Here is a 27,626-nt window from a genome sequence, read left to right as displayed (position 1 = left end):
GTATAATTTTCAATTAAATTAAATTTTAAAAAATTCCTAAAATTTTGTATTTTTCCCCCCTTAATTCATAATTAACATTAATATCTCTTATTTGACTTTATTAAACAATATAATAGTAAATTGATTTTTAACTTAAATTTAAATTTATTTTTTAGAAAAAAAATTTAAATACGAAAATTATTTTAACTTATAACTACTTTTTATTAAGCGTTACTTAGGTTACAATCATTCGAATCATAATTAATTATAATAAAAAAATAAAGGAATTAATTTACAATAATAAAACGAAAAAGTATTCAGATTTTTACACAATTTTTAATAATTTTTTTTTTTTAATTTTCAAAATAACTTTATGAATTGTTACAATAATTGATTATTTCAATTTAAAAAAAAAAAATTTACAAATGGACCAAATGGGTATGATAATAATAAACTTATCGACTAATGACTTAGGATTAATATAAAAAAAATTAAAGCCTGGTTATTAATTTGGTTTTTTCCCATGAAAAAAAATATGTATATTTTTAATGTATATATGTAATGTATATATATATATATTTATTTTATTTATAAAGGTTCCTGTTGAAAATATTCATGTTTAAGACATGTAAGAGCTGAAGGCCTTTTTTCAGGTTCGAAAGACAGCATTTTCTAAAAATTAATTTCAATTTTAATTGTATTGTATGTACTATATAAAAATACTTTCCAACTTACATATAATAAATCATTTGAGTTTTCACAAAGCTCTGGAAAAAGATCTTTTGGTTGTTTTGGATTTCTGTGAGGGAAATTACTCCTAGATATCGGTGATGAATTTGGCCATTGCAATAATGTTGGTCTACCAGTCAATCTAAATTAAGAAAAAATTAATAATTGAAGAATATTTAAGAAATATGCAGTTATTGTGGCTAAAAATTTTTAATGAATCAAAAACAATACAACATCTATCGTTTTTCATTCAATTCATTATAAATTTTACTGAATTTAATTTAACAATAGAATTTTGAGTAAATTTTCTTATTACATAATTAACAGCCCGCACATAAAATATGAATAAATAATATTATAAAATAATATTATCTTTAATTATTACAATTAATATCCCGTTCATATCATATATATTATTATATATATATATATATATATATATATATATATATATATATATATATATGTATATTTTTTAAATCTTACAAAAATATACGATCTAATTGATTTCCTTCTGAGGTACCAGGAAATATCGGTCTTCTACCAAACATTTCAGCAATTATACATGCCGTACTCCATATATCAACTGAACTTGTATAAGGTTGAGCTAATAATATTTCTGGTGCTCTATACCACAATGTTACAACAACTGATGTTAATTTCATTTCAAAATCATAAGTTTTAGCAAGTCCAAAATCTGCAATTTTTAAATGTCCTTGAGCTGATATCAATATATTTTGTGGTTTCAAGTCTCGATGAACAATTCGATGTGAATGTAAAAAATCAACACCAGTTAAAAGTTCTCGTGAAAAACGCTAAAAATAAAAAAACGTTTCTAATTTAAGAGATTTTTTTTTAATAATATTTTAAAATAGTTACCTGAATCCTAGATGCTGGCATCCCAGATTTTGGTAAACTTTCAATTAACATTGCAAGATCTTGTTCTAAATGTTCAAAAACTAAAAATATTACCAATTGACCTTCACGTTCCAAGCTTGTGCCATGGCACACTTCCAATAATCTAAAATTTTAATTGGAAAATAGATTAAATTATGAATTTTTTACAAAATTTGCTATGAAAAATATTAATATAAAATATTAGTTAAGGTACACAAGTGTAAATAAGTACTACAAATATTAAGTATATACTCATTTTGAGGTACCTTTTATCTATAGTACTAGCTACTCTTACATATTATATTGAAAAATGGTTAACAATTTAGTAGGTACATACACACATTCTATATTCTAATATATATGATATGTTGTGATTAAAAAATTATTATAACAACAGACCCCTATTTTCAATAAAATCAATCTTGAAATTTGGGGTATACTGCAGTATCGGTTTGTTTTGATTGTCAACTTTAAATTTTCAATATTCTTATTTTTTGAAAAAGTTGAAATTTAAAAATTTCGACTATCGAAGATTTAACGAATACTCTTATTTAGGAATTTATATTTTTACCTCATCTTTAATATTAAATATAATTCACCAAATACAACGAATAATCAAATTTCTCTTTCAAATATTAAACGCATAAAAATTTTTAAGAGCAAAACAAATATTAGAAAAAACAAAACTGGGAAATTTTTACGGTAATTTTTAACGATATTTAAAATTTGGGGTAAAAAAAATGTGCTTTTCTTGTATACGCAGAGTAATACAACAATATTATAAAATCATAAAAATTAATTTATGTATGGAGTTGTTTCGAAAATGAGAATAAATGTATTAGAATTGGAGAAAAAATGAATAAACACAATAATAATCATTTGTTTTAGAATATTCTTTATTTTCTCCGTATTCTCTCCAACATTCTTTTATTCTTTTATTTATATACCTTTACAGGTTCTACATAAAAATAACAATGTATTTAAAAATATCAAATTTTTTTTTTTTTTGCTTACACATATGTTTTAAAACATATATATTATATACATACATCTAATATACATATTTGCGATCATATATCATAAAATATGGGTTTGAAAAAATGTGTGAATATATAATATATAAGTAAATAAATTGTATATATTATTAAATACGAAAATTAATACCCAACACTTCTCCATTTTCTTATCGCTCGACTCGCGAAATTTTTTTCTTTTTCATTTTCTTTTCGTTGTTGTTTTTTTTTAATTTATTTTGTTTGTTTTTGTGTTTTATTTTTTATATACATACATACATATATTGCTTTTTAGCTTTTGGATTTTCGCTAAATAATATAATATCCGAATGTTAAGATCGAGCCGACGAGAACGGCGGATGACAATCACAAAAATATTGCCGGTAGAAAGAAAAAAAAAAATTTATTTTTGTTTTTTTTTTTTCGTTTTCTTTTTTATTATTTTTGCAAAAAAGCAGCTGTATTGGCTTTTTTGTTGTTGTTGTTTTTATAGTTATTTTTATTTTTGTTGTTTTTTTTTTTGTGTTATTTGAATTTTTTGTTTCGTCTTTTTTGACTTGATTTGAGGTAAATATAAACACACAATAAAATACGCACATATAAAATGTTGAGTGTATATACAAATGGATAAATATATAACACTTATGCATTTACATATGTATGTAAGTATGTTGAGTATATTTCCATATATGTATACATAATTAGTAATTACTATATCGAAATATATTTTCGGATATATGATATCGTATATATGATATCTATGTATATATAAATTAAATGTAAATACTGATTATATACTTTTATTTTATTATCATGAAAATATATAAAAAAAATTTAAGTTAAATAGAAAACGTAGAAATATAATGGCACGTAGTATATATGTACCTACAAGAAGGCAAGCAACAATGTGATGAAAATAGTGATATTTTTCTTTATGTAATTTTGGAGTGAGTGATATTATAATAATTCTTTCTACAAAACAAGAAAAGAAAAAAAATAAAACAAAAATTTTATATTTAATAAGAAAACAGAAAACAAAATAAAATGAAAAATAAATAATCATAAGGTCGCGATATAGCTCCAGTCAATAACCAACTATAAGGTATTCGAAAAAAAAATCTTTAGAATTTACGTAGACAAAACACGCAAATTTAAATGATGATCATCACCGTCACAAACAATACCACATAAAATATCAGAAGGAATGAAATGAAATATTATATACACAATATATATATAAAGAATATCTATATAAAATAAATTTGTATACATATTTGTATGCGATATAGAAAATATATATATATGTACATATGTATGTGTATACATACAATATAATATACAAAACAGAAAATTTCTCATCTTTTTACTCATGTGAAAAAATATGAGGTAATTTTAGGGGGAGAAAGAATTCACTTTTTTCAAATAAAAGTAAATTATTATTAATAAAACCAAAAAAAAAAATGAAAACAAAAAATAATAACAACAATAAACTATGCGTAAGCGTAAGTGAATTTTTGTGTGAATAATAATTAAGAAAAGTTGTTATACAAAGGCGAAGAATTAAAAAAAAATAAAATAAACAAATAAAATTAAAAAATAATTCGGAAGTAAGACGGCTTTTTTCTTTTTGTTTTCAAGAAAAAAAAAGGAAAAGCAAACAAATTTGTGGTTGCCGTCTGATAAAAAAAATTTCTGTCCACTTTTTTGTTTTAAGTACGCAATTATGTGGGTACACAAATATACATTCATACATTTTTCTACATATGAACATAATTTACTCGCTCATTATAATTACGCACATTGCTTATTTTATGCCGTGGACTTTCACAGACTTCCGAATGAGTAATAAAAATAAAAATAAAAAAAAAATTTATTATGTATTTAATGACATTATTTTTTTGTGCGAATTTGTTTTATACATAAGTACTTATGTACATACATACATATGTAAATTATGTACGCATACCTATGTATATGAGAATTAAAAAATTAAGTGCTCTTCAATAAAAATTAAATTTGTCATATTTAATTTGAAATATTTTTTATATTTTCTGTTTTTTTTTTGCCATTTTTATTTATTATGTATGTATGTATGTTGGTATTCTGAAATCCTGAAAAATTTTAAAATATTTTTGAAACAAGGTAAATCAAAATTAAATTTCTACGGGATGCTACTGCATATCATTTAAAAATGTGAAAAAATTATAATTATTAATGAAAATTTAAATTGTGGGGGTGTAGGGATAAGTAGGACAATATGACAATAATTAGTAGGTGTATTGCACTTTACATAATTCATCTAGGTATAAATATTTAAGTATTTTCAGACTGGTATAAAAAAAATTGGATTTCAATTATAACACAGTTAACTACCTATTAAGATTTTCAATATTGTTTAGAATACATATTTATATATACATACATATGTGTGTATGTGTATAAGAAATTATTTGTTAATTTTGAATGTTTTTGATGTTTAATAATCTCATTAATATACCTAAAATAAAAGTTAATATAATAATTACAACACCGGAATTTTGAATATTATTTTTATTTTTAGAATAAATTATCAATAAAATTAAATTATAACAAAAATTCATTCAAATCAAATCAGAAGCTTTTAAAAGTTGAAATTCTTTGATAGTAATGACAAAAAGATGTTAATTAAAAAATTTTCATTTAGGCAGCGTCAAAATACGATAAGGATGGACGCTTACGTATAAAACTGAAATTGAAATGAAGTTCAAACTTTGCGTCAAAAATTAATGGTTTTGCTACAAAAATTATAACCCAAATAAAAATCAGCTGATAGTCGATCAAAAATCCCACAAAAAACCTGACAGTAAATTTGATGAGAATAGAGTAATTTTTATTATTTCACGTCAAATGAAGTTTAATGTCAAAAATTCTTTATGATATAAATAAATATACGACTTTCATCATGCTTAAATTAAATCTTAGATTTTGTAGTAAACTTTAATTAATAAAAGAAATTTATTTCTTAAGATTACTCAAAAAAAATAAATACAATAATACTCCAATGTTGCTAAGGAAAATAGCTGAATAAAAAAATGAGAAATAAGAATTCTTTCGTATAAAACAAAAATTATAAATGTCTGCATCCTTATACGGAAAATCCGTGACTTCTTTCGCTTTCAAGACATTTTTTTTGTAAGAGTATAATTTAATTCGTTAAATAAATAAACACCTGAGTAGAAAATAAACTATAAATTAAAATAAAAATGAAATCATTTTGTTTAACAATCATCTTGTTGTAAAATTATTTATTTTATTCGGCCAATATTTGATTTTGTCTTTTTTACTTTATAATTAACATAAAAAAAGAAATATTTACGTGTTTTGATTGAACACAGGACACCAAATTAAATTTTGCTTATAAATTTTTTTAATTCAAAAAAATTTTATAACAATTGAAAATTTCAGAGAAGGAACACTTGAAAAATTTTGAATACAAAGACTACAGGAGCTCTTCTTTTTAACTTACATAGTATTTGAAATATCGGCCATTTTATTAAATTTAATGAAGATCAAAATATTTTAAATGGTTTAAAACTCTCGTGGACTATACTCGACGTAATATTATTTAAAATAATTTAATATTCATCGATATGGTGTCAATATATTCATACCTTAATGTGTATGAGCATATTGGAAGGAGACTTTAAAATAAGGAGTACTTAAATACATATTCGACATACAATTGATTCATTCTGCTATCAAATTTAAATATTGCTGAATAAATTAAATTGATATCTAATTCCTTTTAAGGTAAACTCTAACTTGATTTTAAAATTGTACTTGTAAACTCTAAATTTCAATATTAATTAGATTCCATATTCAGAATTTTACTACTGCAATTTCCGTATTTCTGCAATTTTGAGGTAATGCTTCAATATCGGTCTTTAAGTCTAAAAAAAATATACTAAAAAATTATTTGAAAAATTGAGAGATAAGAAATTTTATATTTTTATGGTAATAAATTAAAGAAACTATTAGAGCATTTAAGATCCCATTGTAGAAATTAAAATTTCATTTTTCATAATTTGTTAATTCTTTTTTTTTTTTAATAATATGTTTTGTGAGATTATCGGAAATTTCATTCAAACAAAAACGTAAAAATCAAAAATACACATTCATATTCATTCATTCATTGTAACGCTATTATCATAATAAACAGAGATTGGAGGTTCTAGCAAAACACAAAATTATTCAGGAAGTAGGTAATAAAAAAACAAAAATAAATATAATTAGAAATAGAAAAAAAATTCTCAACATTTTATATTTTCTACTTTTGATATTTCTTATAAAAATATTGATAAGAAAGCATTCAAAATTATTAAGTGAACTTTTGAGTCCTCAAATCAACAGAAAGGCAGCGACTTTGATGTACTCTAATAAATATATGTGATGTGTTTGTTTATGTTTATTTATCTATACATATTATGATCAAAGTATATTAGTAAAAGGTGTAAGAAATTTCATTTTTAAAAATGATTTTTGTGAATATTTGGATAAAGAAATACTTAAACCAATTGAAGGCTTTTAAAAATTAAAAAACCACACTTCTGATTACTTAATTTAAAATGGAAAACTGTTAAGGGCATTAAATGGAACTACACTGCTCAAAACTTGACGAATGTGTACCGAACTTGAAATTATCAATGATAAATCCTCAATTTTAATAAAAAAATTATGTGAATAATGAAATGAGATACCATTTTACACTTTTAAAGGTTTTTACTTAGAATATCAAAGTTTACTTAAAAAGCTGATTAACACTAAGATAATTACAAATTTTTAATAATTTACTAAAATAATAATGACAAGAAAAAAAATAATTATGATAATTTTAAAATTATTAATGCTTTCAATATTACAATGTAACAAAATAGTGAATAAAATAAAATTTTATGACAATACAGGGTATACACGAATAGGTAGAAAACATGTTTGTTTTATTTGTAATTATGATCAATGTTGAGTAAAATAAATTGACTGGTATGGAAAATATAAGATTGAAGTGAAATTTAAATAACAATGGGGCTTATTCCAAGTATTGAATCACTAAGTGATGGTCATATTTATTGTAAAAGTTTTGAAAATCTTATTATAGGAACGAATCATTTGTATGAACTGATTTGTGTTTACAATAATAATATCAGGTTTTTTACGATAAATGTCACTCAAAATAAGCCCAAATAATTACTTTCTATTCTACTAGTTTATTAAACTCTTCTTGTACAATATTTTCTAAATAAAATATATAAGTGTGTACTCTTTACAGCAATTACAATTTATGTAAGTAATTATAAAAAATGTAATGAAATTGGAACAAAATCAAATACTCATACATTTAAAAATTAGGATACTTATTTGAATGACATCCTTTAAGGACGATTGAGTATATTAAAATTCTGAAGTCTATTATAATCCATTTACTAAATTACGACACTAATACAGTAAGAACATTCTAATTTTCATGATTTTGTTTAAAATTCCTAAATTTTAATAAATAAATTTATAAAATTTTATATTTTTATTTTTCAATTACAGTTCGGACTTACTTAACGATATTCGGATGCTGAGATGAATCCAATTGTTTTAATAATGTTATTTCACGTAAAGTTGACATCGGAACACCATCATCTGTTAATGTGACACGTACTTTTTTTATTGCCACATAATGTCCAGGATTATTCAAATCACGAGCTCGATAAACTGTTCCATAAGCACCTAAAAATTTCATAAAAATTAAACATTTTTTATTTTTACAAAAATTTTTTATTATTTTTTTTTTCAATTCAAATAAGTAAAAAAAAAATGTTTGGTAAAGTATGTGACATTTTTTTATGAAAATGTTGCTATATTTTATTTTAAATATATTTTATATTTATATTAATTTTCTATGTGTTCAAATATATATGTATGTATGTATGTATATAATTATAATAAAAAAAATGCGTATATAAAGAATTTAAATTCGATTTAAGTAGTTTTTTTTTCTCGAGATTTTTTTTTAACTATAAAAAAGCAAAAAAAAAAAATGTTTTACTTAAAAATATAATCATCCTGTTTACTTATACTTCTCTAGAATACATAAACGCGTTAATAGGGGAAATTATTTCAATTTCGAATTTTTAATGACAGTGACAGCGAACTCAAACCATCTATACACAATATATTGAGTAAAGAGAATTAGATAATAAAATTTATGATTCATACAATATTGAAAATATTTGAGTTAAAAGAGAAAAGTATCGAATCGAAATATACAAATAAGGGGGGTTCAAGGTCGAACGTGCAAAGATCTTTATGAAAGAATGTTTTTTTTTTTTATTTTTGGTTTATGTTAAATTTTTTTTTTTTTTTTGGCAAATTTAAAATAATAAATTATATAAAAGGTTCATATACATATATAAAAATTCCGAGCCTAAAAATTAAATTAATTTAATTTTTCTGCGTAAATTTTTCTATATACATAAATGAAAGTAATTATGTAAAATATTTGTTAGAAAGTTAAATAATTATTATAATAATTTATGTAAAATATTTTTGTAATTGAATTTTAGTTTGAAAATGAGGTAACGCTATTTTGACAACCAAAAGAAACATTTGTATGTACGCACTACACACATGTTGTACTTATGTCTATAATTTGGAACTCAGAAGCTGATGGAATACAAGAAATACATTTTACATACAAGAAATACAGTTTTAAATTAATGAACATCAAATTTAATTTCTCTACATTTTGTTTAATGGAGTATATACACGGTATAGAGTGCTATAAACTAATTATTGTGTAATTAAATATTGTAGTTTGTAAAGGCTATATTGTGTTGTATGGGAATTCTGTTATACAGGAGTAAAAATCATTTTATAAAATTCAAAAATTATTAATTTAACTTTTATTTTACATATTTAAAGTATAACGCTATCTACACAAAAAAATATTAACTACACACATTCTTTATATCATCCGCATTTCTATATACACATACGTATATTTACATGATTATATAATATTCCTTTGTTACTAGTCCTGTTACGTTAGTATGTGCCAATCAGTAAATGTGAAGTGTTATGCGATTGAAATTGTATTTACCCGTAAGACAAACAGAAATATGAAAAATTAATGACATGTGACAAATTAATATGAGCAGAATGAAGTGTCATAACATAATTTTACCCTTTTAAAGTAACCTGAAGTTAATCTTAGGTAGTATTTCATTCCGGAAAAATAGTTCAAAATTTTAACAATAGGGTAAAATACATTGGATTGTATTTTAAGAAATAGTTATGTATGTACATATATATGTATACCACAATAAATACAAGTTCAATGAAAGGAAAAGGGAATTAAATTTTTTTTTTGTTGAAATAGTCTTTCTTTCTCTTTCTATTCTATTATTTTCTTAATGAAGTTATAAAATTTCTTTAGAATTTCTTTTAATTTTTTGTTTAGTGTAATAGTATAACAAAATTTTCTTGATATTGATCTTAAATATGTATAATTATTTATGCGAAATATTTTATAAGCATATTTATATATACGAGTGTATGTAGATATATGTAAGTACATAAGATGAATTTCTTGATTTTCTTAAATAGTAAACAACATTATATTATGTAGTATGCAAGTATGTATATAAAGTAGAGCTTTTGAAGAGCAGATATAATTTTTATGTAAATTTTATTAATTATGTTGATATTTTGATTAAAGATAATTTTTTTAGATCGATTCATCTACATTTGTGTGTACATATGTATATGTACATATCATAAATATATGGGCTTATGATAATGTTATGTATGAATAATTTACTGTTTAGTGTTTGAGCAAGTGTTAAGAAGGTTAAGTTGTATTTTTTTTTTGTTTTCTCAATTTTCTTTCCCCTTCTTTATTTTAGTCCATAAAAATCTCATTTTTTTTTTTTTATTAAAGTTTAAAAACTGTTAGACTTTTTTTTTGCAAAAATAAGCTTTACTTGGATCAATGACCTTCACAATCTACATAAATGTAGATACAACGTGTATATTTCGCACATTATTTCGAAAAAAAAGATATTATAAAAGTTGAAGTTATTAAAAAATAATTTTTTATTAATATCTTTATTTTTTATTCTAAGAAAATGGAACTTTACTTGTTTGTATGTGAGTATGTATGTACATATGTAATTAAAATAAAGAACAAAGCATGTTCTTGTTGAAAGAACAAAATAAAAAATTTTATATTTTGTGAATGAAAATGAAAATTATACTTTAATGAAAATAGTATTTAAAAGTAAGTGGAGAGGTTAGACGTGTAATCCAGAAGTTAAAATTATTTAATGCCTACGATGATTAATAAAAATGGCAATAGTATTTCAAATAAGTATGTTGCCTTTTAGGGTCAGTATGGTTTTGGGAGTGTGGCATAAAAATTTGTCACCCTATTTTAGTATACACACATGGTTTAGAGAGAGAAAAAAAAAATAGTTTTGAAATGTGTGGAGAAATTTCACATATCAAATTTTAATTCTTGGGATAACAGCAACAAATTTACATTTTCGACCGAAGAAATACTTTTCATAATAAAGCCTTAAGTAGATTCTGAACAAATATTTTATTTTGAAAGCTAATCACGTTTTAAAAAGGTCGATTCCTCTTAAATGTTAGAACTTGTTCTATTTTTACAACTTCAAAGTACAAAGAATTGTTTAAAGCGCTCATTTTCATAACTGATTGCATATTTAGGAATTAAATAATTTAATTTTCAGTGTGAATAATTGGCTGTTAAGGATTATTTCTTAATAGCCCTATATTACATGTTACCCTAAACCATTTGACGTTACGTATAGGGTAACAGATCATTACATTATTAAGAACGTGATTAAAACAAAACTTAATTTTTTTTTTATTTTAATTTCTAATTATTTCTTAATTAAAGAGTTTCTCTTCTTAATTAGAACGCTCGATTCTTTTAAAAAATTTTGCAAATTTGGAATTCCATTTCTGGGCTAGACCTATTTAATTTAATTTGTTGTGTAACAGAAAGTGGAACATCAATGAATATCACAACATTTGCAATCGTCTATTACATATATGCACTTACATTTTCGAAAATATTAGAATACAAATTATTCATTTCTAAAGAGAAAACTATTTCAGTTTACATTACAGACTCTTACAAATTAAAATAAAATTATTGAAATTTTTCAAAATTTTTTAATTTAAAACAAATAAAAAATTAACATAGATAGATCACAAAAAAAAAAAAAAAAAAAAAATCAAGCAAAATTTTTCTAATCAAAAAAAGCGTCTATTAAAAATTAATTTGCGAATTTTTCTAAATACATACTTGCGTTTGTATTTTGTGTCTATAAAACGTTATTGCTAATTTCAAAACATATCTAAATACATATATGTACATATGTACATATACGAAAGTTAAGTAAGTATTTCATAATATTATAAATAACTAATACGTGTGCTTGTTTAGTATATACATATAGGATTGCAAAAATAAAAAATGGTGATGATGACTAAAAAACTTTTTATTAAGATTATGAAATTATTTACAAAAACAAAGTTAATGTGAAATAATATCACTTACATACATATATAAGAACTTTTGAACTTTAAAATTGAATACTGAGTTGCAGTACGTAATGTAAATTAGTAGATGGAACAAATAAATTGTAATCTATAAAATTCCTAGAAGTGTTTTGCATTAAAAAAATAAAATTTAATTGAAATTTCATTTCATTCATAAATAAAAAATGAATTATTTTGCAAATTATAATTTCAGTGAGTAATTTCACCTTTGTATTTTATTATCAAATAAAAATTGTTTTAATTCATTTTATAATAAAATATTACAAAATTTAATAAAATAAGTTATTAATTTACTCAGTTCATTGTTTTCCAATTTATTGATGTACCATCATCACGAGAAATGTTTTCTGTAATGAAGAAAATGCAAATTTTGATAATGTATGAAGTTTTATATTGCGTCTTAAAAAAAAAATTTATAATATTATGCGTACCGAATAGCATAAAACGATTTTCAAAACGCAAAGAAAAGTAAATTTTACATTCAAAAAGTTCAGGATACTTTTTGTAAATTAATGGCAACAAATATGACTGACAGTATTACATGACAAATATAATACCGAAAATGACAAATATGACAGACAGTTTGTTATTATTTAAATTAACTTAACGCTAATTTTTGACATTTTATGTTAATTTGGATGTACGAAATTAGCAATATGCTTGAAATTTAACAAGAATTAAGATAATACTTAAAATAATATTTATAATTCCAATTTGGAAAGAGATGTCTACGTAAAAAATTAAATTTAAACCCCGAGATTTAAAAAAAAAATATTTTATTTTCTTGACAATGCAGTGTCAATACGGAATTTATATTTTTAATGGTTTTCAGGTGATCATTTGTGTGTGATTAAAAGTTATTTCGAAGTTCATGATCTCTGGGAACTTTTGGAATATTAATTTAGTACCGTGAATAACAAACTGAATAGCATTGTGAACCTACAATGTCACATAAAACATTTAAAACTCTTAAAGTTTACAATTCTCAATTAAACAAGGGTAAATTTTAAATATAATATGATTTAATTTGTTGATATCGTGCCGATTCAACACTATTTCTTAATTTCAATTTCTAATAGGGAATTATAGAAATAAAAAAAAATATTATTTACAATAACAATGACTAATAATTTAAGATTTAAAAAATGAATAATAAATGACAATTTGCTTAACATTAAATATTATTTTTCTTATCAAAAGTTCGAAAATTATAGGAAAACAAAAATGCAAGTTTTTTAAATACAAAAAGACATAAGTAATTTTCATTTTCATTCATAAATTCTATATAGGTATAATAATCACATTGTAAATTAATCTCAGAACGAGATCTGGTCTCAGAAAATATCTGATAAGATACTTGAATATGTATAAGATATTTCATAAAGTAACAAAGTCGTGAAAAAAAAAATAAACAGAAAATGATAATTAAATTAATTATAAAAAAATTAATAATTTATAAAAGTAAATTTCAAGTTAATCTTATTCGTTCTACTGTAAAATTTTTATTTTCATTTTTCTTCCATATACTTATATACTAAAAATATCTTAAAGTTTAATATTGTGTAATTATGTGCATTTATTAAATATATAAAAGCTTAAAAAGTATGAACAATTAAATCGTTGTGCATATGATAAGACAATATCGAAATTTATTACACCAAAAAAGAGCCCAGAAGTAATTCGAGAACAAACCCAATGGGTTTAAAGTAAATACTAAGTTCTGTTCAAAATGACTATGCTCTATAATCGAAAACTTGAACAGTTCCAAATTACCATCAACTATGATTACATATATGTCAAAATAATTAATAAAATTTTACAATAATTGAATTCGAGAATCGATTTTTTTTTTTGTATTTCACTTAAATTAATGCCTAATTAAGAGTTAGTTTAACAAAATTTATTATTAATAATTAAGTTATTATCACCTGAGTATTTATACAACTATACAAGTTTAATTAAAAAATTAATTATTCAATTGAAAAGTAATCATTATTCAAGTATCCGACCAAAAAAAAAAAGTAATTACTTATTCACTTCTTATAAGAAAAGCTCACCAAAAAATAATCATCAGAAAGGTTAATAGAAAAATGAAAAATATTAAAATTTTTAAATTAAACCTAAAATGAGGAATTTTTTTTTTGATATATATTCTTATATAATGGCTTTAACTTTAATAATTTCAGTGACAAAAATAAGTTTATTTCATGCACAGCCCTTATTTTTTAAAGTGTAATAAACACAAACGTGATCTAAGAAGAAATATGAATTTTTTTTAATACACTAACTACTGTTTAAAATAATTTTAATGACGAATTGGGCTGAATTTCGGGGGCAGTAAAATTAATATAGGAACTAATAGAGAAAGTAATAAATCAGTGGGATTAGAACTCATAACATTTGAGATATAAGTATAATAAAAAGTAACCACAAATTCTTTGAATTTTCTATTAACCAAGAAATTCTTCTAGGGTTAATAATAATAAATAAAAAATTAAATTATTAAATAATGATGACATTTAATTGACAACGTACTCACAATTAATCGCAATGAAATATTTCGATGGAATTTAATAATAACAATAATAATAAAAAAAAAGACAAATAATATCTAGGGTAAATAAATTTTATTCGACACAATTTTATTTATTTTTTAATTTTTTTAATTTTTTTTTTCGTAATGCACCAATAAACTGTAATTTACTTTATAAAACAGCTGATATCTGTTGACTGTTGATTATTGATATTTATGTTTTGAATACATACACAAATGTATGTATTTTACAACAATGTTGCATTAAATACGTCAAAGTTGCTAAACATCTGCACATCAAGTTTCAATAATTAAAAAAAAAAAAAAAATAATGATATTGTTTGTATGAATTTGTATTGTCACAGAGTGTTCATAAACAGAGTGTTGGTTTTGTTATTATTAACATAGGAATTTGGGTTTGTGAATTGATTTCTTTTAATGAAATTTTAATGAAATGGAATTTTTTTCTTTGATTAGAAAAATATTTCCAACAATTAATGTAGCGTGCTTTTATATCGTAAAATAAAGACTGCTTCTACTATAGGAATTGAAATATTGAAGCAGTACAAAATTCATGTTTTATTAATGTTGGCATGTTTTATTAATGTATCGAATTTGTGTAAAATTCAGCAATTAGAACTTCGAAAAAAAAAAATAAGAAAGACCATATTTGCCCACGTTTTTTTTTTCTTAATTTTTTAAAAAGTTATTTTTAACAAAATTATTATGTATTGAATAATTTCTTCACACCCTGTTTTATTATAAATTAAATAACAATATTTCATTATATTATGACGAGTACATCAGTATTTTTATATGTTACTTACAGTAGTTATTGTGTTTATATTAAGCAAGCACATTAAGTATATATTAATTAGGAATTAAGTTATCAAGACGTTCCCTAATCCATTTTCGAATATGGTACGTTAAAATAGGATCTGATAGAAAATTTATAATAAAAAAAAAGAGTTGAGTTGAAATTTTCAATATACATGTACATAAAATAAGTAATAAGGTCGCAATGTGAACAGACTTTTATATAAATAATATGGCGCCTAAGAATTATACAAGTTATTTGCTGATAAAAATTTGTACTAAGTAATTATAGTAAGTACATTTTGTTGGTAATTTGCAAAAATATTAAAAATAAAATTATTTGAATTATTACTAAATATATGTATACATATATGTATATGAATTCAAGTAGATGGAAAGGTAAAATGTTAAGTATTTATTATTACAAATTTTCAATAATTAAAATCAAATCAAGATTTTATGCAATTGCAATCTATGCTTTCCATTTTTTTTAATATAGAATTTAAAAACGTAAGTGTAGTTTTTTATTATAGAAATAATATGTGGTCATACTTAATGTTAATAATTTGAATAAATAATTAATTGTGCTTATGAAATTTTTAGATTAGACAAAAGGAATTCCGGGTTAATGAAATAGACAAATAGGGGTGATGATGATAGCCAAATTAATATGACATCAAGTGTTATACTCAACTATCTTTTAGAAGAAAAAATCATTTGTAAAGAGACCAGAGCTGATTCCAATCATAAGTCAATGATTTGTTCTTAAGATTGTAACACTTAATTTCCGATAAAAAAAGTTGGTAACGAACTAAGTTGGTAAGGTCTAAGTATTAAAATAATATGCCGAAATTAAATTATAGTTTGAGAATGCCGTGATTTGGTTAGAGGATAATATTATTTACATTTCATAAATTTTTTTAATTATTTTTATATAAAATATAAAATTTTATTGTTAAATAATTGAAAAATGTAATTTCAACCAGAATTTTTCAAACATTTAAAAACACAAATCTTTGCACTTAAGAATTTGCTTATTCTTATACTCATATAAAATTTTAGTTATAGTTATACATAGTTATATATGCATATAACAGTCATATGATTATAAAAATTAAACGTGATGAATCAATAAAATAAAATTAGAATTGATAAAATAAAAATTTAAAAAAAAAAAAATCTTGTTTTTTTTAATACCAAGTATACAAAACTTGATACGCGAGTAGGTTTTTTTTTTTGTGTTTTTTGCGTTACTTTATAAATGAATTTTTATATACAAAACTAAAAAGAAAAGAATTTCCCGAAAAATCGTCGAATTCACTTTAAATTAAAATTACGTTCATATGCTGATTAATTTTTTAATTAAAAAATATCACAGATTTTAAAATCAGTTAATTTTTTTTTTTGGTTTCAATTAAAATTCTTTACACATAACATTGTTAAGGTATTATAAATATTAAAAAAAAAAAAAAAATGAAATGAATTCATTTGATGTGGTTAATAAAAATGAAAATTTACTTTATTTAAAAAGAGGTGCGGTAAGTAGTATAGGTACCCAATGGTATTTTATGAATTTTCTTCATTGCTTAATTAAATAAAAGGGTTTTATTATCAGGCACAATTTTATAAATTGTAGGAAATGAATTTTTTTTTAAAGGAAATATAAAGAAAATCAAACATATGTATGTATGTGCTGCTTATGTACATATTATACATTTATATATAGATAGGTAAGTATATTAATTCAATATCAAAACTAAAATTGAATCAAATAGATAAAAATTGAAAATTAAAACCTGAAAATTTCAATTATTTTTTTTTATAAATTTTTTATCGATTTCAATCGATTATTTGACGTAAATTAAATATGAAATTGTTTAAAAATTTAAAAAAAAAATTATTAATACTTAAATCTTATGTAATAAATAATTAATTATAATCGAAATTTTAAGCACATTACAAAAATTTGAATTATGAAATCTAAAAATTTTTTCAGGTATTTTCAATGTTTGTTAAATAAATTAACTAAAATAACCAGAAAAAATTGATTTAAATTGCTAGAATTGGTATAAAAATGACATTTTAATTAAAATTAAATTTTTAATTCTGCTCTAAAGCACAGTTTTTCATTTAAAAATCAATTTTAACTCATAATTTTTTGATTTCTTCTCATATAAAATATTGTGTCCCCTAAAAATATGCAAAAATTTAAAAAATTATTTCCAACGTAATCTGAGCATTTTTATCCATGTAGTCAGGAAAAAACCCTAATTTATGGTATTAAAATACATTAAAGTTTAAATAAATATTTAAAATACAAGATTTTTAATATAAATAATTCTAATTAAATTATTATTATAAAGGTATACAAGAATAATTGCTTTCAAATGAACCAAAAAAGAAATGATAGAATTTTTCAGTTTCATTTCAATATTCTATGTAACTAAACACAATTGATTCAATTGATGTAGACAGTCTTTAATTATTTTTATTCATATACGTTTTAGACTCCCACTCATAATTACACTAAACTTGCATATATACGAGTGGTTTATGCTTAATATTATAGAAAAATATAATTAGTGGTTTTTATAATTTTTCCTGTTTTATTAATTTCTTTATAATAAAAAAAAATTTAAATAAAAGTTATATGAATAATTCCTCAAATTAAATCAGTTAAATTTTTTCTTATTTTGGTTTTCTTTTTTTTTTTTTCATTCAACTGATAAATAATTGACCTACAAATAAACATAGTAACTATTTTATGAATAATATATTTTTATATATTACTGTAAATAATAGACGGTTATTATTTATGATTAAAAATCAGTGGTTATTTAAAATCGTCACGTATATAAAAGTAAATAGATTACTGTACATGTATTTTAGGTAAATAATATAAGAGATGTATATGTATATATGTATGTATTTAAATAAGTGATTTTTATGTTAAATTTATTTGTATATGTACAAAAAAAAAAAAATGTGATTGAAAATCATATCATCATTATTTTTTTTTTTAGGAATTGATTAGATTAGATACAAAATTATATTTAAGCTCATATACATATACCTATATATTGTTATACATAAATGTTTGTAAATTATGTGGGTATATATATATATATAATTATGAGATATTTGAGTGATATATGAGTATATTAAATTATTTTTAAAAATATTTCATATACTTTTACAATTATATCGTAAATTTATACTTATATTTAAATATGTACATATATACATAAAAATTTTATGAACATACATTAAAATTGGGGAAAAAAAAGTTCACTGGCATTGAAATGAATTTTTATCATTCGGTAGTAAGTACTTATAATTTTAAATTTTTTTTATTATTTATTGAAATTTTTTGAAGTTTATTTAACTTTTGAAAACATAATTACATAATTATTTTGTTTTTTTAATATTAAATTTATTAATAGGAAAATTTAGGTTAAATAAATAATTATAAAAAAATAAAGTAGACTAATATTGTTTTGTGACAGCAGTCAGTTGAATAGGAAAACTATTATACAAAAATTAAATATTTTTAAATACAGTTTTGTTGCAGAATTTTTAATGCTTGAAGTTTAAGTAATTTTGAAATCCGATTGATTTAAATACTAGAATTAAATAAAATTTTGTAACTACTATTGTGAATAAATATTTATGAATGTTTAATTTTGTGAATTTAGAGAAAAAAAAATCTTTTATAATAATAGTACACAAATATTTTTAACTCAACAAACAATAGACTATTTACTGATTGGCAAATTATTTTTTGTATTTATAATAAAGAACTTTCTTGATTATTTGTTTACAGTGCTAAAGGATATTACTTATTGTTTGCAGTCTTGCTTTAGAAATACAGTTTAAATACATTAAGATTTTATTGAATATCTAAAGTAAATAACGAAAATATTGAACTTTATGAAGAATTGCGAAGATTTCTTACTAATTTTCATGCTCCTGTCACTTTGATTTGCTTATATTTCATGGTATTAAACTAATAATTGCTTACCTATTTCATTATTTTAACTATTGTGAATGGTTAATATTCGAATGCAAATAAAATTGTTTCAAATACAAATGTTTCCTTAATGTTGCGTCATTTTGCAAAAATACTTCATAGAAACAAAGTTTAAAGGTTCCCCATATTAAAACATTTAGCAAAAATTGTAAAGGCAATCATTTTTAAATTTGAACTATTCAAAATAAAAGTTTAATATCAAATGTAATTAATTGCTCTTGAAATCAAAAAATTTCATTCCAACATCAAGTTTATTTAAATAATTAACATATTACTTCCTCTATATTCCATTTGAGTACGTTTAGAAAAAGGCTATCCTATAAATTATAAGAATAACTCTTTAACAATGTTTTTATTTTATCTAATTAATGCGAAAATATTTAAGTAAGTAAATACCACCAGCATTTCTTATCCCTTTAAATCAACTTTCTATACATTATTTTATAAAAATTAAAAAAAAAATGTTATCCAAGGATCTATGTATACAACGCTCCTACACAATAATTATGCTCACATGTATATATATGTATATATATATGCATATTTATACATGTACTGTAACCATATTAAAATTTTAACAATGTTCAAAGAATATTTTATGCAACTTCTTTCAATAAATATTTTTTTTTTTTGTTTATTTTCCTTTAAGTTTTTCTCTTTTTGCTCTTTAAATACCAAAAAAAAAAATATATATGTATATAAGTAAAACCACTTTAAATGCAACTTGGTGGCTTCATGGTCGAGTTTAAGATCAAAAACTGGAAAATTTTCATTACATAAAATCAACAGACAAAACAGACAAAATATTTTTTGTCTTATTTGATTATTTATTATTACAATTTTTCTCTTGCAAAAACAACAAAACAGGTGATGGTTGATGGTGCATTGTAGTCTGGGTTTGGATACACTACTTTTTTTTTTTTTAGTTTTTTTTTACGCAAAAAAATTGCTTGAACGATAAAAGAGAGAGACAAAAAAATAAAAGGGTAAAAATTAAAAGAATTTTTTTTTTTAATTCTTTTTTGTTAAATAAAAAGAAAAATAATAATAAGAATAAGGAAAAAATCAGAAAAAAAAAATGTCTTAGGTATTTAGAGAATACGAAATTTTATTTTTGAATACAAAATTTTTTTTACAATCCAGTCTTGCACATTTCTTACCATAAATGCATCAACATTTTATTTACATACACACATGGCTACATGCATACATGCATATACATATGAATGTTTGTATATGCCATTATAGAAATTCGATATCTCTTCAAATTTATTTTTAATTTTACAAAAATAACCAGACTCTTTTTCATTCATTAAAAAAAAAATTTATACAAACATTTATGCATATTGATATACGCTTATATCTTTGTATATAGTATGTATAATCAAAAGGTGAAAAGATATTTTAGGAGAACATTTTATTATTGTACATACAAACATGCATACATTATATTTATACAGTTTAACATGTGGTTATTAAGGAAATTTCAAAATACGAGGTTATTCAATAATTTTTTTTATTTTTTTTTTGATAATTTTTAATATACTCGCTATTTTTACAATAATGTAGGATGGCTGGTACAAAAATTTTCTTCTTTTCTTTTGGATTTTATTAGTACTTCTTAATTCTGTATGAGAATCAAATAATTTGTATGAAAAAATATTATTAAAATTTTTCCAATACCTTGTAAAAAAAAATTATAATATTTTTCTACTTGAAAGATGGGAGACAATATTAAAGTGTAGATAAGCCGAAAATCAAAAAATTTAAATAAATAAACTAAAAATTATGAATTCAAATTTTAGGAATCTTGTCCCAATGCTTATTAAAATTTATTTTGATCTAATCATTTTACAAAACTTAATTGCCATCCCTGTTTTCATAAAGAATAACTGGTTATATTTTGGAACGAATTAATTAATTTGAATATTTTACATGCGTATGTAGAAACTCGAGTATAATGACAAAAAAATTTCTTTATTTTAATTATTGCAGAGAATTAATAAAATTAATTACAATAATTCTGTAAATAATTGTAAAATAATAAATAATTATTTTTATGACAGTCAGTATAACTGTAATTCAAGATAAATTGTCAAATGAATTGTCAACTAATTTTCAATCAATTCTAAAATTTTTAATTTATTAATTAACCCAAATTAAATCTTAAACTTCTACTACTTATATAATAAGTAAGACACTTTTAATAACCCTATAAGTATAAATTCAAAATAAATAATATTTTGTATATATGGGCATTATTATTAAGAAAAACACCTTGAATAATTTTTTTTTTATACCAAACTATTTAAGTGTATGTGAGTATATTATAAAGTACAGTTCCTTCATTTAATGCGATTTTATTAAAAACAAAAAGGAAAAAATGAGCGACACAAAAACAACAACAAGAAAAAAGATAGGCATCTTTTACCTTCTCGGTACCTTAAATTTATTTTATTTACAATTTAGTTTTATAATAAAACGAATAAGAAAAGAAATACCGACTGATTCCCCGAAAATGATATAAATGTATGTTAACATGTAGGTATAAGAAAAAAAATTTTTTCAACAGGAAAAATAAAGTAAAGATGAGAACAACAAGGATTTGCCCTTCAAAAATTTAACAAAAAATTCCAGTTTATTTATAGAGCCGAGCGCGTCTTTAACTAAAAATTTATTAAGAAGTAGTAAGAAATATAAAATATCAACGTTCACACTAAAAATACAAAATTCATGAACACATGAAAAAAAAGTCATGAGATTGCATTTAAAAAAAAAAAAAATTTATGCCTTATGTTTTCACATACATATACATACATACACTTATTTTTATCCTTTCAATTTAATGATCTACACTTATTTAACATATTTAAGTACTTGTACCCATATATGTGCGTGAATATGTTTGCATTTGCTAAGGAAACATAAAACATATGTTGATTCAAGGCTTTTATTTCTTTGCTTAAAATATCAACAATACTATATGGTGCGACTACAATGGGCAACAAGATTTACAATGTGAAGGGAATAGAAAATTTATAAGTGAAGGTTTGGGTTGATTAAATTTGAATTTTCCTTTCTTATGTTATTATTGTTGTAAATCTACATATGTTTGTATATTTATGTAAGTATATAATAATGCAAATCAATATATACATAGTTATATATATAAGAAAAATAAGTATAGAATAAAACTTACAAATTTTACAAATATTAAAGTGAATAATGTTGTGAGAGCATAAAGGAAAAAAAAATTAAAAGAATAAATTGAATAAATAAGAAAATAAAAGATTTACACAAATACAATCAAAATGAAATTCTGAGAAAATTTAATTGTAAAAAATAATTTTAACATTATCGTTTTGCAAATATGAAAAAAAATTTACAAAAAAAAAAGATTTTATTTTTATTATACTGACATATAGGGATGTAAATTTAGTAAAATTTGATTACATTCAATTGTAGCAAATTTGATACCAGAAATATGTTGTAAGTTGTAGTTGTAATCAATGAAAAAGGAAACACTTAAATGGTTGAATTGTGCGAGTTAATAATCATTAGTAATTGTAGTGTGTTTTTTAAGACCATTGTTGGTGGTCGTTTAGAATTTTGTGCTTCTCTTAGCCATTCTGGTAGCAATCAATTCAAATAATGTTATTGTCAGTGAAAAATTACAGATTTATTCCACTAATCTTACCTCCATAATGTACTTAAGTACTAAAATAAACTTAAATACACCAATTTATCATGAGTAATTAAACAATAATTACAAAATTATTAGGATCTAAACGCAGGTACTATTTTTATCTTTTATACAAGAAATTTTGGAATTTGTTTTCATTGAGAATGTTTTCTAAATAAAGTCCTTTGGGAAATAGTTTAAAATCGAAATTAGGCAATTACTTTTTAAATGTTCAATCACAATTTTTTTGGGGCAATGTGAATTACTATTAACTATTGAAAATAATTAAAGAAATAAGTAAGTGATGCAGTTATATTTTCTAAAACTCATCACGATAGGTTACTAATTCATTAATATTGAGATTTTAGTACTCGTATACATAACCTCTAATTTCTAAAAATAATAATCTTCTTGAACAATATCACATAACCAATTAATAATATTATTCGAATCACATTGAAAGAGATTTTCATTCTTTTTTTTTAGTATAGTGCCAACTCTCTTTTAAGGGATATAAAATGTAAATGTAATACTTATATACATACAATATACAAAAATACATTATGAACTGTGGTAGGTAGCTCATTAAAAATTTATAAAAGTGAAATTTTAGCAAAGTATTGAAAAATATGCTGGAATAAAAATTACTTATCGTATTTAACTTTTATTGATGTTTTATTTAGCTAAACAAAAATATGTTTTTATTTCGCAAAAAATGTGAATACATGCTTGCTTGTCCATGCTGTTGGTTAACAAACTTAACATGACGCATTTCAAATTTATTTCGTAAGACAGTAATTAATAAATCTTTAAAAGGATATAAGAAAATTTTATTATTTAAATATTTAAGTTTGCATTCGTATTGGTATTAATTACCTATTTACATTTATATAGTTTCCAAAACAAGTAATAAAATAGCAAGGAAGCAATTATATTTATAATGTACATTGTAATACAATTTTAATAAGTTTGTGTATGTAAGTTGTTAGGAATTAAAAAAAAACCTTTCAATCAATTTTAAATAGCATGTCAAGAGATTTGAGTATTAAATTTACTGTAATTGTCATCTTGTTTGATTTAATGATAATTAAGTAATTCTCAAATGACATGTAGAAAACAAAATATTTGTACCTAATGTCAACAATGAATTCAATCTTATGTCAATAATACAGTAACTTAACTATTATGAATAAATACTTAATAATACCTACTGTGAATATGCTTATATTGTCATGTCATTTAATTGCATTTTAAACAAAAATTTACTTATTTGATTATTGACTAATTATTTACATATTTACCTGTTCCAATAATATTTAATTCTTCATATTTTGATCCTGTTGTTTGTGGTCGATTATTTTGTTCTGTTGTCACTGTTATACTATTATGATTATTATTATTATGATTATTATTACTATTTGAAAGTGATGTTGTCTCTCTACATTCTTGTTGTACTGACATTTTTTCAAAACTATAATAGGAGAATTATTTTATTTTGTAATAATAATAATAACAAGAAAAAAAAAACAAATAAAAATTCCATAAAATTGTAAATATGTAGGTATGTACATATGTGTATTTTATTTGCTCTTTTTTTGTTATTATTACTACATTTTTTCTCGTTATTATTTTTTATTATCTATTCTGGTATTTATTTTTTCTCTCTCTTTTTACAGATATATTAATTCGCAATAATAATAATGATCCACCACAGTTTTACACAGAAAAAAAAAAAAAAAAGAGAGATTCACTTAATCAAAATAAGCAAAAAAAAAAAAAAAGGAGACAAAAAAATGTACAAAATAATAAAAACAATAATCAAAAGTGTGAATCAAAGAATAATTGTATAAAAACAAAAACAAAACAAAAAATTCTAATTTTGCACTATTTTGTTATTTATCGCACTCATAATAGTTTTTTTTTATGATTTTCTTGTTTTTTTTTGCTGTTCATACACAATGAAATCGCATTTTTCAAATAGAAATGAAATTTTTTCACTTTGTTTCATTTTCTTCGTGTGTTTTTTTTTTCTGTGTTGTAAATTTTGATAACGAAAGAAAATCCTTGAAAATTTGCAAATTTTCTATTTTTAATTAAAAAAAAAAAAATTTTTAATTTCTATTTATTTTTTATTTTTCTTTTTATTATTAATTTGGAATGTAGGTATATTACATATTGAATGTATTTATTTACAGTTTGTATGTATGTATGTATGTACGTACGTATTATGTAGGGTAGGTAGAAGGTACATGTATCCAAACATACATATGTACGTTTAATTCTGTATAAGACTTTTATAAATATAAAAATTTTTTGTATGATAAAACCACCTGTATAATTATTTAAAAAATGCTTCTATAAATGTACAAATGATATTAAAAGTAAAAAAAAAAAAATAACAAAAGAAAAATATAAAGAAATTTTTTATTTAATTTTTTTAAATTTTATTTTTTAATTCGAGAATAATTTTTCAGTCAGTCGTCGTCAGAGTCAGTCAGTCAGTGTGATTGTACATAATATAGGAAGCAACACTTTATTTTTTTTTTGATGTAGATCACTTATTATTTTTATTTTATTTATTTGCTATTTTTTTTTGTTGTTGTTGTTTTTTATATTCTTTTATTCCCACATATTACTATACAATTATATATTTACATACATCCACTTATATATTATTTTATATTAAAGCAGAAATTTATATTTATATGAATACACATGTATGTATATATGTACAGATGTATGTATATTTTGAAACATTCGAAAATTTTATAGAGAAGTTCACCGCACAGCAAAATTTTTGCGTTTTATTAAAAATTATTATTTTTTGCATTGTAAGAAAAAAATTTATTTTATTTAAATTTGAAATTTCATATTTATTTTTAAGAATTTTTAAAAATTCACTTTGTATTTTTAATAATTATTATTATTATATATGTATACAATAAAAACAAAATAAAAAAAAAATTTGATAATTACTAATCCTTCCTTAGGAGGAGTTGTTGTTGTTGTTGTTTAAATTTTCTAGATTTTTAGAAGAGAAAAAGTTTGAATAACTTTTTAAATAAATTTTTTTTTTATATTTCTATTAAAAAAACCAAACTTATAACTTTATTTAAAACAAAAAATAAAAATGTTCTAACCAAAAATGAAAAATTTAAAAAATTTATTCTTTTACTTTTTTTTGTTGTGTGTGGAACTGATCTTCACTCAACTGACTAAAGAGTAGAAATGCCTGTCAGAAAATCTCTTATAGAATATGAACAATTTTATTTTCTATTCTTTTTTCTTTCTTATTATTATTGTTATTTTTTTTTGTTTTTATTATTCATACATATGTATTTTGTTTTCATTTTTAAGGTTGTTTACATTCAAATACTGTTAACCGTTTTTCTCTGAAGCGGTTAAAAAAAAACAATTCTCAATTTCGAAAATGAGATAATTTAATGGAATTTAAATAGTTTGAGAATAACTGGTTTTTAGAATAAAATGGTTTTTGTATAAGATAATCGATAAAAATGTTATAGAGAATTAGGAAAAAGAGAAAATATTTAACAGAATATTAAACGAAAAAATGTTAATTGGAATGATTAACAGGAAGAATGAATTTTGTGTTTAATTCACAATTATATTTCGATAAATTTCAATTTCAATTAAATATTCACAATAGCATTGATAAAAAATTCTTTACTATTTCGATTTAATTTATAATTTTTTTTCTTCAATATTCAATTTGAAATATTTTTCGTTATTTAAATCTTGGTTTACAATTATGGTGCTCAGAATTAGCAATAAAAAGGAAATTAAATTTAAAAATTAAATTTAAAAAAACTAGATATTTTGTAACATTTTATATACATATTTTATTGGAAATAGTAAGAATATTATAAATTCACCATTGTAAATGAAAACATTGAGTAAATAAAAAGTTTTAATATTTTTGTAAAATTAATTATAAAAATATAGCAAAATTATTGTTCTCGTATTTTTCTATAAAAATACTCACGAATTTTAAAAATGCATGCAAATTTTTAATTTCATGGCAGCAACACAACTCCCAGTAATTTTTCTTAAACGAGAATTATTAATATGACAGCGAAATTTATGTCAAAAAATATAAAAATAAGAGAATAAAAAAAAAGAAATATATTTAACAATGAGAGATAATTTTTCGAATCTCAAAAACACAAAATATTTTCGAAAATTATATTGAAGAGATAAGGGATAAAAAAAAAAGAGTTTAAATTAGTTAAGAGTAATAAAAAAATTGGGTATATTTAGAAAAAAAATCAAGTCTCGAATAATTTTTATATTGATTACAAATAGCTGAAT

At 21.6% G+C, this 27,626-nt stretch overlaps 1 protein-coding gene across 1 annotated transcript; it reads right to left on the bottom strand.

Annotated features, from left to right (window-relative positions):
• Positions 1 to 435: 435 nt before the first annotated feature.
• LOC129610982 (cyclin-dependent kinase 4) lies at positions 436 to 26,492 on the bottom strand. Its single transcript, XM_055523848.1, has 7 exons — positions 26,274 to 26,492; positions 24,599 to 24,768; positions 8,204 to 8,372; positions 1,588 to 1,729; positions 1,195 to 1,523; positions 715 to 850; positions 436 to 651 (listed from the first exon to the last, which is right to left on the bottom strand). The coding sequence occupies exons 2-7, from the start codon at positions 24,756 to 24,758 to the stop codon at positions 568 to 570; spliced, it is 1,020 nt and encodes a 339-aa protein (XP_055379823.1). The 5' UTR covers positions 24,759 to 24,768; positions 26,274 to 26,492; the 3' UTR covers positions 436 to 567.
• Between the last annotated feature and the right edge of the window lie 1,134 nt (positions 26,493 to 27,626).

Source organism: Condylostylus longicornis, unplaced genomic scaffold (assembly GCF_029603195.1).
Source record: "Condylostylus longicornis isolate FDR11 unplaced genomic scaffold, ASM2960319v2 ptg000048l, whole genome shotgun sequence".
NCBI classification, from domain to species: domain Eukaryota; kingdom Metazoa; phylum Arthropoda; class Insecta; order Diptera; family Dolichopodidae; genus Condylostylus; species Condylostylus longicornis.
Note: the sequence above shows the minus strand (reverse complement) of the source record. Positions and strands in the feature narration are given on the sequence as shown.

Excerpts from the sequence above, each read along its gene's own strand:
- LOC129610982 (XM_055523848.1), bottom strand. The coding sequence starts at position 24,758 with ATGTCAGTACAACAAGAATGTAGAGAGACAACATCACTTTCAAATAGT. Across the intron at positions 1,730-8,203 it reads CAGCATCCGAATATCGTTAA|ATTATTGGAAGTGTGCCATG; the intron begins GTAAGTCCGAAC and ends TTAAAATTTTAG. Across the intron at positions 652-714 it reads ACTCAAATGATTTATTATAT|AAAATGCTGTCTTTCGAACC; the intron begins GTAAGTTGGAAA and ends ATTAATTTTTAG.